The sequence below is a fragment of the Ischnura elegans genome, chromosome 4, assembly GCF_921293095.1.
Source record: "Ischnura elegans chromosome 4, ioIscEleg1.1, whole genome shotgun sequence".
Classification (NCBI taxonomy): Eukaryota; Metazoa; Arthropoda; class Insecta; order Odonata; family Coenagrionidae; genus Ischnura; species Ischnura elegans.
The window spans coordinates 74,728,902-74,743,826 of NC_060249.1; the positions used below are offsets into that span (position 1 = coordinate 74,728,902).

General features: G+C 38.2%; 1 protein-coding gene across 6 annotated transcripts in view; it reads left to right on the forward strand.

Moving 5' to 3' along the window:
* The window catches only part of LOC124157679 (trichohyalin), a 443,734-nt gene that overhangs the window by 278,186 nt on the left and 150,623 nt on the right, over positions 1–14,925 (forward strand). For all 6 annotated transcript variants that reach the window (XM_046532611.1, XM_046532617.1, XM_046532614.1 and 3 more), the window contains one exon: positions 5,376–5,525. In XM_046532611.1, coding sequence (XP_046388567.1) covers positions 5,376–5,525 — 150 coding nt within the window. The remainder of the gene's footprint in view (positions 1–5,375; positions 5,526–14,925) is intronic.

Sequence of the window (14,925 nt, forward strand, 5' to 3'; positions counted from 1 at the left end):
GACTCTCCCCACACGAATTTATCAAAATTAGCGTTAGTAAAAGGGGGAAAGAATTACTGGTTGAGTTTATACCGGAGACTCGGAGGCTGTAAACCATTTGATTGAGAGGAAGAAAGCACAGTATGGGCTTAATCCTGTTCTAAATGCGTATTATTATTCACAATACGAAATACTGAGAGGTATCGTCAAAATACTGCACAGATAAAAAGTAGTGCCTTTTTATTACGTCACTGAGACAAAATTATTCATGGTAAGAATAAGTGAAGCCGCTATTTATCAAGTTAACGGAGGCATTATGAATTTTTATAAATCTTGGATTCATCTTGAATTACTCATTCAAATATAAGGTATCGGCTATGTGAATTAATTATCTCAAGGTGGTCTAAAGCAGCGACTGTATATGTGGGATTAAGGCTTTTCCTTTGTATTTCCCTTTTCATGTTTCTTTACTCGTTTAAATTTTCCATGTAATTGGCCAACACAGCCAGATAAGCTAATCTAAATCTTTGTAAGCATTTGGTATTCGGGGTGACAAGACATCTTATGTATTTGCTCATGACGACGCGCCACTGTAGCTTAGTTGGTCATAAAAAATCAATTATTGTTACGCTAAGCTAAAGGGAAAGCTAAAATGAGCATGAAATAGTTCCGTTGCGAGCTGAAGAGAATTCTTCCCTTCTCTCAAATTACGTTCATTTCTTTTACTAGCGATTATAGTTTCTGGTTCATCGTAGCACAAAGGTGGACCTCCGCATTACGAAGTGAGTGGAGTTATACTTACTTCAAAAGTTCTCTAGTAATAATTCTGTGTGTAATTTTTTATATATACTGCCTGAACTCTGAGTGCAAAGTAACCTTTACCTATTGATCTCTAAGTCGTAGTGAAATGAATGGAGTACTAAAAAAATTCTCATGGTAGATATGCAGGAGACTCCCTGTTTAACAAACCAAAAATTGAAAAGCTACGTGAACCTTCCTTGGTACTTGCTAATAATATTTTGTGAAAGCAAACTCCCGCCATTTGGTGAGAATTGCATTTAGAATTAAGTGTAAAATTGTGCTCTAATGCAAATTTTCCCAAGTTCTTCCCGTCTTAATTATTTAATTCGTTCTAACTTCTATAATTCAGTTTGCTCTCTTTGCTCGTTCTTTGTTCTCCCATGGCCCTTTCCGCAGTCTCTTTTTGCTAGTCAACTCTCCCATCAAGGTTTCTTAGGACTTCGGTGATTCTGCTCACGAAGTTTCCTTCCCTCCGAGATGTTGAAACCCTTCTGCATTCTTCTACTACTATTTTATATTTTATCCCTCTCGCTTTTGTCTTCAAACTTTTTTATTCTTTCTATAACCTTACTTATGGCTTATGGGATAATTGGATAAAAATTTCTTGTATTTTAAATCGATACGCATTGTTCTTATAGGTGAAAGTTCTCACGAATTTCTATCCGTTTGTCTACATAGACTATCGATAAATTAACGATATAAAAGAACATTTGTGCAGCGTAGTCGTTTTTCAGTGAATGATATCATCAAAATTTGATGACTTTACGTATTTACCGCATATTATATGATAAAGAAACATAATGTATATTCTGGTTTCTTTTTTGTCAGTGCAATTTATATGACATTCTCCTTGTGAACATGTACATTGAAATAATCACTTGCAATTTTCCAGGATTATAAAATTTATTTCGAACTAGGTGTCGATGTTACTACATCATTAAAGACTAGTATATATAATATGCTATACGCGTAGTGGTATTTTTATCTTATGTTGCTGTCCATTAGAGACTATTATATAATGCCATGCACGCATAGTGTTTTGTTCAATTTTTTGCCTGGGTAACGCATGTTCTTGTTTTTGAAGGTTGTCTTACCTCAGGATTAGCCTTGAAGATTACCTACTTAAATCTTTCATATTTTATGTTAATGAAGTTGTGTACATTATTTAATGGAAGAATAAAAGATATTATCTTCGATGTAGATACTATCATCTCCTTGAAAATTTTGCAGTAAATCCAAAACTTAGGCCGGAATAAAATTTATAATCCTGGAAAGTTGCGTTTATTTCAGCATGGCATAAATTCCACTCCATCACGCTAGTATCTTCGGATGTTTTTGAATATGCATTCTTTGATGGAATGCGGGTGTAGTATTCTTTTACGTGATTGAAAAATTAATAAAACACGCTCGCTGTGAGATCGCCTTGATGAGTGACGATTACCACTCCAGGCGCTTTTAAGCTAATCATGTCCAATTAGGGTTACCTAGGTAGGAAAGAAATAAACTAAGCCGCGTTCTATTCTTACAGCACCCATACAGTAAACCTCACGCCTCCCTCGTATGCTTGCCTCCTCCCTTTAATTTCACCCCATTCCCCACCCCCCGAGGATGGCCGCTTCCTCTTAATTAAAACCTTCGTCCCCCATCACTCCTCATCCTCCCCGCACCTTCACTCAGCCCTTAATCTCTAACTCTCTCCCTCAGTATTTTCCATTCTCTCCTCCGCTCCAGTTTCTGCTCCAGACAGCGACACAGAGAGAGAGAGAGAGAGAGAGAGAGAGAGAGAGAGAGAGAGAGAGAGAGAGAGGAGCCAGGGGAGTTTAACAAATTGCAGGAGTCGAGGTTGGACCTTCTGTCCTTTTTTTGTATCTCCCCCCATCCGCTTTTCGCTCTACTACCTTGCAGCCATGATGCCCGTCGTAAGTTTCGCGTTAGGCTATTGCCTCCCAACTCCGCATAAAATGTCTCTCGTACTTACATTCCAATTTCACGTCCGTCCAGGCTCTACCTTCCCCCATTCCTCTATCTTGCCCACATTATAAATAAATAAAAAATCTTTTGCCTCCTCCTACTCCTCTCCTTTCTTGTCTCATCTTCTGTCTCTCTCTTTCCCCTTCCCTCTAATCCGAAGTCCACTGGGGGATGGTCGGATGCATTCGCTGAGGGAGTTAGTTCGCTTTCTCGCCGCTGTGAGGAGCAGACGGGCGAAATGAGCGGCCGAGGAGGAAAGTTCGAATGGGGCGGTAACGTGGCGCTATTGTAGCAAGGAGAGAATGAATAACAATGAGAGCTAAATATCGGGAGTTGATCGATGCGTATATTAATTTAAAATCGAAAGGTGAGGATATTTTACTTCCTAATTGCAGATTCAAAGTGCTCTGTCTCGCATTAACCATGCACAGTGCCATGTTCCCAATTGGGAACAGATTTATAAGAATTCTTGAAAATTATGTTTCGTATCTGTTGTTACTGTAATAGCTTTTTTATATAAATAAAGTATGGAAGAATTTATAAAGTGAATTGCATGACTTGTGTATACATTGGTCGTTTATCGTGCCTCTTCAAAATTGGTTATTTTCATCACCTCTGTAGTGAGTATGCGGTTTATTCGTTATTTTTCCCTACACTCGCTCTCCGTTAAGAAATACTCATTAATTTAAAAAGTGAATATATATTACATTGTTGAACTTAGATTTTTGGCGAAGTGTATATTTATTTGTCAAGCAATGGCAAAATTTCGATGCGTGTTCCCATTTGGTAAAGCATTTAAATATTTTTGTTCGGGGTTTCTTTCATAATATCTCATAATTAGCTGTAAAGTAAATAGGATGTGCAAAAATAAAAAAAATCAGTTGGTGAATTATTTTGATCATTATAGGGTTAAATAGTGCTTGTTGCACGTTTATGAATGCGAATTTTAAAGAAAAATAAATATTTGCCCAGCATTTCTTGAGTGGATTCCAGCATTGACTTGTATATATTTCATTTACATAAAGCCCAGTATTACTTTTCTATGCCATGGACCGTCTTATTTCACGTCATATGGCATGGAGTAGAAACGACGTTCTAATGTATGCAAGTGGTAGATAAATGGCCTTACAGATTATTATAGGGCATTGATGGTACAATTAATCTCAGATTGACGGATGATGATTGTTTTACTCTTCCAAAGTTCGAATTGCAGGTGCAATGACTTCGTATTTGCCAATCGCAATTTGGGCTTATCAGTGAAACCACAGTTTTCACGCTAAAACATTAGTCGTAGTACGCATTGCAGAAACTATACTATCAAATAGTTTGTACTTATATTATACACGTTTTTATTTATGAAACCCTTTTGATACCCGTCTCTCCGAGAAATCCGTCGCAAGTTTTCGCACCGACCTCATCGTCAACTTAAAAATGATTGTCGCCCACGTTCCATCTTTACAATTCTTTACAATTCGGGGCTCCAGACGAGGTCCCTCATGACCCGTAGTCGACTCTTTTATCCTTCCTCGCAGCTCAGAGAGAAAGGGCATAAAATTGCGACGGGGAGACTCCGTGAGGAATCCGTGAGCTTCGAGCATAATGAGTGTTCGCGGAATTATTTTTTTCACCCCTTCCATAAGGATATCTCTGCCCTAAACAGACGGTCGAAAAAATTATGTTCTGAAATGCAGCTGCTGGTTATGCAAAAGTGCAAAAAACTGTTTAAGTTCCTATTCTGTGTACTGAGTGGCCAGATATGCGCATCACGTAATTATCTTCCAATATAATTCGGTAGTATGTACTAATCATTCAAAGAGGAATGATTTACATCCACCTCATCCATAGAATTTCCATTTGGTTTTTCGCTGACTGCGCCATCTTTGAGTTTTCATATTTAGCCGACGGATGTGTAAGAGGCAAGGTCTCTGTCCCGGTTACTATATTAGGAAATTGAGTTCTGTTTTAACACCGATTTTGCATTATCAGTGGCATCGCTGGATTAGACATAATACGCTGCTTAATTTTGCGCGAAAGAAATCTCTTCGAAAAATAACTTAGAAGGCACTTTAATTGTGATGTTACAACAATGCTGATCAATGAGGGAGATTAGTGTTTAAAAAATGAGTTAAAGGGATTTTTTAAAAATTCAGTAATAATTAATTGTTGTTTTTGTACCGTGATAAGAAGTGAATGAGACACCTACAGTAGACAGTTCTTGTGGTAAATTGAATGCAGTATGCTTTAATGCTTACACAGATGCGAGGCATAAACTCATTTTCAGTATGTGTTAGTATTAGATTTAAGATGGTCTTTGCTTTCCAATAGTCAGTATGAGTAGTAATTATTGTCACTATTACTTAATTTTATAGAAGTTTGATGACGGACAAGGAAATAAAGCGATTGCAGAAGGTAGACGAAAATCTATTATTGATGAATATTAAATCCAAACATTTTAAAATGCTTTTTTTTTTTTGCCGGCTCGGCTGTTATCAAAACTGAGGTCAATAAATCTAACTGACATAATATATATATTGCGATTATTTCCCGCCGAATAAGCTTTGTTTTCCCTGTATCAGCTGATGTCCTTGACTTTCTGACATTTCTTCTTCTTATCTTTCCCGCAGAAACAAGCGATGCTGGTCCGGCAGCTCGAGGAAGAACTTCGGATGAGGATGAGGAATCCAAGCATGGAGATGCAACAGCAGATGGAGGCCCTCTTCGCGGAGAACGAACACTTGACGAGGGAAATCGCAATTCTCAGGGAAACAATTAAGGTAAGATAATTTCATATTTTATTCTCCTATACCCATTCCTTCCCATTAGCCATGTAATTGCGCCGAATCTTACGGTAGTTTGGTGAATGTACTTGATGATGGCCCAAAAAGCCAAAACAAGTTTCACACTCTATCTTAAGAGTTTTTAGTATGAAAATGTTATGGTTTCCGGATAATCTGCGATTATAATGGTTTGTGCACAGTTAGTTTTATCGGAGTTGCTACAACTTTGTCGTATTCTACTCCACTTCATTAACCCGAACAGTTTTTGTCATTACTACACAATTAATAAGGGTTAGGGGTAGGGAATTACCCTTGATATGGCACATCTATTGCCGAAATTGTCGGATTGATTATAAGATTGATATTGCAAAGTTCCAATTACTTCTGTAAAGGTAAAATTCCTCGAAAAGGAGGCAGAAACTGCTTCATCAGCAGTCACTTTTTTTTAAATTTTGGTATACTCTTGCTTAAAAGAGATAGTTCCTGAGAAGAAACAGATATTATTTCTGGTTTCAGAGGTGCGGTAAAACCTGGAAAATGGAAACGCCGGTAGAAATCCAATAAATTTTCATCATAATTTCCTCTCTCGCTTTTTAGAGCTAACCTTCTCCTCAGTTCATTACCCAAATAGTGCTCGTTAAATTTTTTTCTCAAAAAGTTTACCTTCCGGGGTTGCTATGGTGACGGTGTCATTCAGCGGTTACGGGCATGATTAGTAATAGTGTTAGTTATTTTAGTAGTTTTCCTGTCTCCAGGTGATATTTGGTTTAGGTAGGTAAGCATCAATACATGTAATAGATAGAAATAAAAATATTGGCCCTGTAGAGCCCTCGTTTAGAATGGATTAATGGCTTCTCAGGGTTTATATACATACCTCTATTCTTTACTTGCTCCTATCCTCACCGCCTCAACTAGTCACCGTACTGGTGAAATATGAGTAGTCCTTACGTAATACTCATAAATAATCATGGTATCGAGTAATGATGTTGGTATTCGGATATATAATTCGTTTATATCGTTATCATTGTTTTATGCTTGCTGTATTGGATGTATATTGCGTTATTCGGGCGGTATGGAATGTATATCGTGTTGTTTTCCAAAACAGATATATATAGGAGAAACATCGCTGAATTTATTGCTAAAAAGAAAAACAATAAGTTGCGTGAAATATGAGGTGTATTACTCCCATTTATTAATTATAAGTGATATTATGCATATGCCTCAAGCTTCCCGAGAAAAATCTTCTAAATTACGATGATACTAGATGATTTATACTAGACGTGGAAAATAACTTGTAACTACCTTAGATTTGGTGCAAAATGAAAAGCCAGATTATCTACAGGCATCAAAAGATCTTATTTTTTCTGATTCTTGTATATATTTCCTTGAAATATTGCCTTTTAAATAAATGGTATTGCATGCTTAAGGGCTTTTTTTCGTTATGCCTCAGTCAGCCTTGTGAGTGATCGGTATAAGTCATATACGGTATTTTTCATGAAGAGAGCCTTAAATAAAATATAAATATTTCCACTTGGGTACTGTGTTCATTTCATGCATGCACCTTTCTCATACCTAGAAAAAGCCACCTTCCTATCTATTACACAGATATCAAACTTACATGGGGTGGTATGGTTTGATACCCGACTACATGCGACGGAAAATAAGGCTATTATATATAACTGTATGAGAAAATAAATATTGGAACTTAACGTTGAATATGCGAAAATATGCACGGAAAGGAGGCTTCTATTTTTCAGGAAAAAATACCTCTTGAGGAAATAGCTTGCGTCAGAGATTCTGGTGAGGACCCGTGAGAGGAAGGAAGGGTAAGGTCAAGGGTGAAGCGGATATATGAAGGGGAGTGTTTATCTGTGGGCGGGAGGAGGAGGAGATAGAATGTTTACGGAGAAACAGGCGTGATGTCGCGGTTAAGAGGGAGTGGAAGGTTTGGCATGTTCATTGGTGCGAGCAGGGTTGGGTAGTGGGAGGGTAGGAGGGGACGTCAAAGGGTGGAGTGGAGGAACATCGCACCGCGACGCTTGATTAGATAGCAAAGACAAGATTCGGGCAGAGAGAGATATAGGGGGGAGGAATTCTGTCGCATGGGAATCAAAGCGTACCATCCTATGTGAGTTTGAGATCTGTGTAATAAAATCACAGGGTGGATTAGTATTCATAAGTAACCCTACAATCATACAATGATGTTTGTCTTGTAATATATTATTCATTTATATCGTTATCTACTTTTTATTTTTGATTTATTGCATGCATATTGCGTTATTCGGGCGGTATAGAATATATATTGGGCTGTTTAATAAAACTGAGATATTAGAGGAATATAGATGTATTTGTTGCTCAAAAGAATTAACGAATATTGGTAATCGCTTGAGGTTTAAGGCGGATTTCTCCATTCAATTATTTATTCAAGTGTTAGCTAATTCTGTCATTCGCCTGCGAGCTCAGAAGCTGAATTTACTGAAGTGTCAGTCCCGGTGTCAAAAAAGAAAGCTTTTTTCTATTTTATTATTCCTTATTAAATTTTAAAGTTGTTGGCAATATGCACTGAATAGTAGAGGCCTTCACGTTGTAGAAATCCATCTTACTGATTTGTGAATGAAAAACTTTGCTGTTTCTACAATTTGGAACATTATTTTCCTAACTAGTTTCGATACACTGTATCATATTCATAGGACTAGCAGTACAAGTAGCGTCGTTGTGGTTTATATACCAAAAAGGGGAAGAGTGGAAGGGGTGGGGAGCGGAAAGGGGTGGAGTAGTGGAAGTGAGGGAATATGGAAAGCCCTAGGAAGGGTTGGGGGGGAGGAAAGGGACAGGTACGCTTCCTTTCCCTTTCCTCTCAGTGTATTTCAATGATACAGTGTATCGAAACCAGTCAGGAAAATAAAGTTCCAAATTGTAGAAACAGCAAAGTTTTTCATTCACAAATCAGTTGTTGGCAATAGTTGAAATATTAGTCATTCTCCATAGTTTTTATTATTACTACTGATTTGAAACCAAATGGTGGAGTTGGAGAAATGGGCACCGCGACGCTTGATTAGATCGCAAAGACGGGATTCGGGCCGAGGGAGAGTGAGGGAATTCCGTCGCACGGATATCAAAGCGTACCACCCCATGTGAGTTTGAAATCTATGTAATAGACAGGAGGAGGTTGGCCTTTTTTTGCTTGGTGTGAGGAAGGTATTTGCATGGAAATGCTCACAGTACCCCAGTGGAAATATTAATTTTTCATCCTCGGAAGTTTAATCTTCATCTATTCTTTCCGCGCGCCCAGCGTTTTCATTACTCTTTCATAGAATTCGTGACGGTGAGTCTTCTCGTTTTTTATTCGTTTGCCGTTTCGCATTTTTTTCGGTTCTGGGTCTAAAAAGATTGTCGCGTATTTGTAATTGCTTTTCGCATGTCACATGAGGTTTTCGTCTGCAAAGTCATGATGGAAACATTTTTTGCTTTGCTATCGCATTGTTACCCAATATGAATTAGAGTTGCGTACCTTCTGTATTAATGGATTATTGTAATCAGCAGAGACCTCCCTTACTGCAAGGAACAAGGGTAAAGGAAAACGAACTGAGAAATACCTCTAGTTGTAGTAAATCTTAAACATTCCTATCCATGTTCCGTGAAATTCTTTCTGTGCCTTACGGTTATCAATACTCTCTTTGAGTCACCTTCAGTCAGAATTACTATCGCACCGTCCTTGTTAATTTATAAATTGAATATTATCCTGCCCTAAGCATATTTAAAATGATTTTGACGTGTATATATACTTTTCTTTTAACTTTTTTTTTAGATTTATTAACGGCTTTAGCCGAACTCTTTTTTTTATGCATAGGTACAGCACCTTCTCTCGATCAAAAATTTGACTTAACTTCAGCTTTCCGCTTCCACCAATATTCCGTTTTTATACCCCGTTTTTACCTTTATTCCGTCTCGTTTTATCTCTCTTATTTAGGTATACTGTTTTCTGAAATTTCCATTTACGACTTTCTCCTTTCTAATTCACCTCATCATAACTAGATTTAACTCTCATTTCCTACCATTTTGCTTTTTTTGTTATAGAATTTCATTAACCCACAGCCCACTCTTTTCGCTATTTTCTCAAAATATAGAAATTTTTTAACCTTCTCCTTCATGAATATATATTTAGGTAATTCATGAATAAAAAATTGTGACCGTCTTTGTGAAGTTTATTTTATTATGGGTATCAACAGTCTGTGTGAATAGAGGCTTATTCAGTGACTTATTATGGAATCATTTATTTATTACTTATTCATTTAAAGGCTTAAGTTCCTATGAGGGCTTTCATAATAGTGATCAACGTATATAAGTTTTATTTTACTATGGATAGCAAAAGGCTGTGCGAATAGGCCTCATTCATTAAATGTTTTGGGAGTTGTTATTATCCGGTGAGGGTTGGCATACGTTTTTCGCCTTGTTTAGTCCGTAGTTATTGACGTAAGGAAGCGAAGGTAATTCCGCCAGGCGCTCCCGCTTACCTCATAGAGTTGCATGACATTAAAAGGCGTTTGAACAACGTTTGCTTCCGTTTGGAGGAGGATCGGCGTGCCGGAAATTCATTTCCTAAATGGACGCAAGCTCTTAAAGAAAAACTCCGGTTGGCGTGGACGCCGTGAATATGTTAACGATCGCGTGGAGTCCGCGTCCCCGGTACCCACTGTCTACTACTGGTTGTCACGATGACTTGCAAGTTTTGGGGCGAGCTCTGAAAGCAGCCCGTCTTTTGATGTTGAGGTCAAAGGTCACGCGAAGCTTTAGTGAGGCTATCATCGCTACACCTTTGTTGTTTAGTTTGATTACCTCACAAGGAACATCGCCGAAATTGCACGACTTTTCAGGCAATGATTCAGCTGGTAGAATTATTCCACCACTTAAAATTAGCTGTTAAAAACTGTTGTGTTAATATTTGTGACTACTTTTTGCTTGTAGGGTCTCTGGTTTTAACGCAAAAACATTGTTCACTTTCTCATCTTAAATGTTTGATACTGCTCCAGATGTGCGCTTTTGGTGTACGGCAGGGGTATTCATATTTTTCAATGTAAGGGCCACTTTATATATAAAAAACATATCAGTGCCATTAATATCATTTCCTAAAAAAAATTAGAGTATAAATGTGGAAATTTTTAAAAATATCTTGTTGAAAAATAATCAGCGTTAACTAAATAGATTACAGCACCACCGTTTACTGACCTAGCCTGGTAAATGAACTGATGGAAGGGGTTGCCTTACAAGAAAGTGGTTTGTACTTTTCATGGCATGGCAAAAAGTTTGTGAATTTCGAAAATATCTTTGAATTTACAAATTTTTGACGGATAAATAAGTGTCTCAGCGTAAAAATATGCTAAAAATTCATTTGTGACTGAAGTTTTGCTTTTTATTACATTTAGGACTCTGGGTACAATGGAAAATAATATCCGATTTAAATAATATTTTGCGCAAGTGATCCTGATGAATATTCAGTAAGGTATATATTATTGATGCATATTAGAATCGTCTCTAAGTAATGGGGCCAAAGATTCAACAGACCACGCTGCTGTTTCCAACTTTATATGTTTCGTTTTGCGATTGATTTAATTTTACCTCACTTTAGAATGATTTTATCACATAGTTCGACATCTACAGGTGGCAAATACGAATGGTTCTTTTGTCTTTTTGCCATGTAAACAGTTCATTCGTCAGTGCTCGTTTGATCCATGTACCAATTGAGTGCATGCTTTTTTTAAGCACGAGGAAAAAATAAGGAAAATTTGGAAAGTTCTTCTCAAATTCTTTCAAGTGATTATATCAAGTAATGATGAAAACTACATTTTTTCATGTCTCGTTTGATGTTACGAAGACGTTGGAGCGAACGGATTTCGCTGAAATGAAAGAGTCGGATTGGAAAAGAGCGAAAAAAAGGGAGTCGTACTGGGAAAGCAAATTTCTCGAATTGATAGCAGCCGATGAAATAAAGTCGTGAAGCGTTTAACCTGACCGTCTCTCTCTCTCTCTCCTTCGCAAACAAAAGGATTTCAGAGTGCTTTCGTGAGTACCCTAGCATCCTTAATGTGCACGCCTGGTGATATGGGTAAGCTTTTTTACGCTGGGGTCGAGTATCGAGATGGGTTTGAATGAAGGATGCTGGAGTTACGGGGTTTTTGACCGCAATATGGGGTCCATGTGGGAGTGGGGAGGGAGCCATCATCTTTCACTCCTTCCCGACACTCGAAGGCATTCAAAAAATCCATTCCATTTCCATCCCCCTTTCCTTCATCCCTTCAATAACACCCGTTCCCCACCCCCTCTTCTCCTGGAACCTCTTTTCCCACGCCGATTTTATCCACTCCGACCTTTTCGTTGTCACTTCACCCGTAACGTCTCGGCCCTTTTTAAAACGCCCGCTTTCCTCTGTCAACAAGGGATGGCCTCTTGCATTTTGAATGGAATTAAGCGAAAAGTCTTCACCTTCTCCCCCATTCCCCCCATGATTCTACTCCCTCTCCTAAGATTTAATGCCCGTGATGTGTGTGCATTGAGAGGAGGTGTTTTAACAAGGACTAGGAGTGTTGGGAGATCTCCGAGAGTAAAATGGCGCTCGAGCAAATTGAATGGCGCGAATCTGAATAGTGTTGACGGAGATTGTATGGGAGAATGTCTTAGGAGGATGTGATTATGACGATGATTTCGGGTAATGCTGGATTGGAAGGGTTGGGAGAATTGAGATTGGTATGGGGGTGGGTTTGTTTGAAAATCCTCTTCCCTTGTCACCTTTTGACGTGAGATTTCTGTTACTATATTTGATCCCTCCTTCCGCGCTTCGTTTTGTGATTAATCCACTTTCATTGATGTTCTATTTAACTCGACTAAGAGCGAGTTTATCAAACGGTCTGATATCGACAGGTAGCAAGTAAAAATTCAATTTTCTTGCTTTTAGCTTCGTAATAAGTTCATAAGTTTGTGTTTGATGGTAGTAGTAATTTCGGAGGAAACGGTTATTTTTCTATATTTCCTCTGGATAAGATAGCTTGACCTTTAATTAGGAGACTCTCACAGTACCTACGCACGAGAGAGGTTTACAATTATTAATATAAGGGTAATTGCGCTGTGCCTCAACGAATCCAATTGCTCAAAAAACAGACTTTTTCCATTGATCCACATTCCATGATTGAAAAAATCCTTCCATTGTCTTGAGACATATTAGCTTGGTGGGCATGATTTAACCTTTGTTGTTCATATTGGTATATTAACACCAATGATCATGATATATTATTCGAGAATGGACATCCATTATTTTGACAAATACATATTTTATGCTATCGAAATGAGGCTCAAATAATTTTCCATCTACCCTTTCAAGTTGTTAAATTTCTGCAATCTCATACTAATTATGCCCACTCTTGAAACCATACAATATTTTCAATGGAACTAGTCAATTTATTTAGGAAAAACATAGTAAAATATAGTAGGATTCCGTTATTTGATGTAATTTTACTGTAGTCCTTTGCTATTAGTCACCTTGAAAGCGTTCATAGCGTCACAAAATTGTACTTGACAGTCACAATATTTGCTCATTATGGCATCGTCATAATTAATCGTCTGGCGTGAACTTATTCTTTCATTATTAACACTATGACCTACTTAAAACCTGCAAATAATGAATGTTTTACGGTCAAAATAAGGTTAGCGTAATAACTTTCACTGTAATTTTATTTCAAGGCATGGAGTGCTAAAAGGAAAAATATATCAGGTAAATTTGGGACAATTGCGGGATCGAGGGATGTGCGCTAGAATTTCAGCGGCAGAGATTGGGCACTGAGCTCTACACGCTAAATTTTTCGCGAGGTACTGCGTAAATTTTAGATTTTTTCACCGTTTAGCCGTCTCCGTTGCTGCAGCAAAAGCAGTGTCCGCCGCCCTACTGGAGTGGACCCTGAATTCCCTTTGGTCCTTGTGACTTCATCAAGCTTGTGCGGTAGTTGAGAACTGGCTCTCGCTAATTGTTTTCTCAGATTAAGGAACTCTCAGGCTTTCTTTTTTCGGCGCGATACAACGGGAGTTTCCCGTGCTTGGACCCATTTTGGCCCTGGCCAACCATTTTGTTCCTCACCCCCCTCTCTCTCTCCAAATAGGGAGAAGGCAAGATGTGGTCGGAGGGGCAAGAGTATTGTTCGCTTTCTCCAGCGAGGAGATTAATGATATTAAAGGCCGCCGCCCGCCGTTAGCGGAGGCAAAGTTAGAGAGGCAGACTTCAGCTATGCGCTATATTTAAAATATAGTATATATCACATGATATGAAGTTCTCACCTTACGCTCTTAATGAAGGGCAATGTTTTATTTCTAATAGGAGTTAAATATGCTTTTAGCATAGATGTGAGGTCGTTACAGTGGTGCCCATAAGGAATGCAAGTAATCAGTGGTTTTTGAAGAAAAGAACAATATAAGTACGCTAAAGCAACATGATAATTTATAAATGAGTCTCCTGTTATTTTTATTTTACCAATTTAAATTTAATGAATTTTGCTATTTTAAATATATTTCTCATTCAAATGCGACCAAATTTTGAGATATAGATAAAGGTGAATGAGGGTGATGGACATGAGGAAGCAATATTCTTTGTCTGTAACCACTAAAATGGATTAAAATGAGCAAAATAATTATTTGAACTGGAAGAATGATGGAGGATAGGTGTATTTGTCTGGTGATCTCAGTTCCGTGGGGAATGCACCGACAAAGAGTGCTCTAAAAATCTCTTGTATTTCCTATCCCTGGAAATTGAACGTAAAGCCACGGGCTTGAACTACTAAGATAGTCCTACACTCTTTGTAAATTGTAATTTTGGTAACATGTACTATAGAAAATAAAGTACGACTTTAAATCTAATTTAGTACTCATATTATGAATTAGCAAAGCATTTCCATGAAGAGGAATTTTAAATATTTTGCGAACGCTGACAAGCTTGTAAGTGAAGATAAAGCCGTCTTCCTTGCGATAGATTGATATGCAGGAAAGTTCACTACGTTCGTGGGGGGTGGTGGCGAACCACAGGCGAGAGAGGTTTTGGAAAATGCAGCGAAAATATCTCTCTCGTAACTTAGCATCGTATTCAGAGTATTACGGCCTTGAAGCTTCGCCACTGCCCTCTGGAGAACCCCTGGTCGCTCGTTGTCTTGGACAAAGTGTGCGCGGAAACATTAGGGGTACCCGAAAGAACTGTTGGAAATATGTCGGATGGGAGTAATTTGAAAGTTGCGTCCGAGCATATTCTCCACGAAAACTTTTTTCCAACCGCTCATTGCAAAACCTGGCCCGACGGTGGCCACTGCTCTTTTTTGCTATTCAGCCATTCGGGTGGAAATATGAGGTGGATACGTTTCACGTTCTA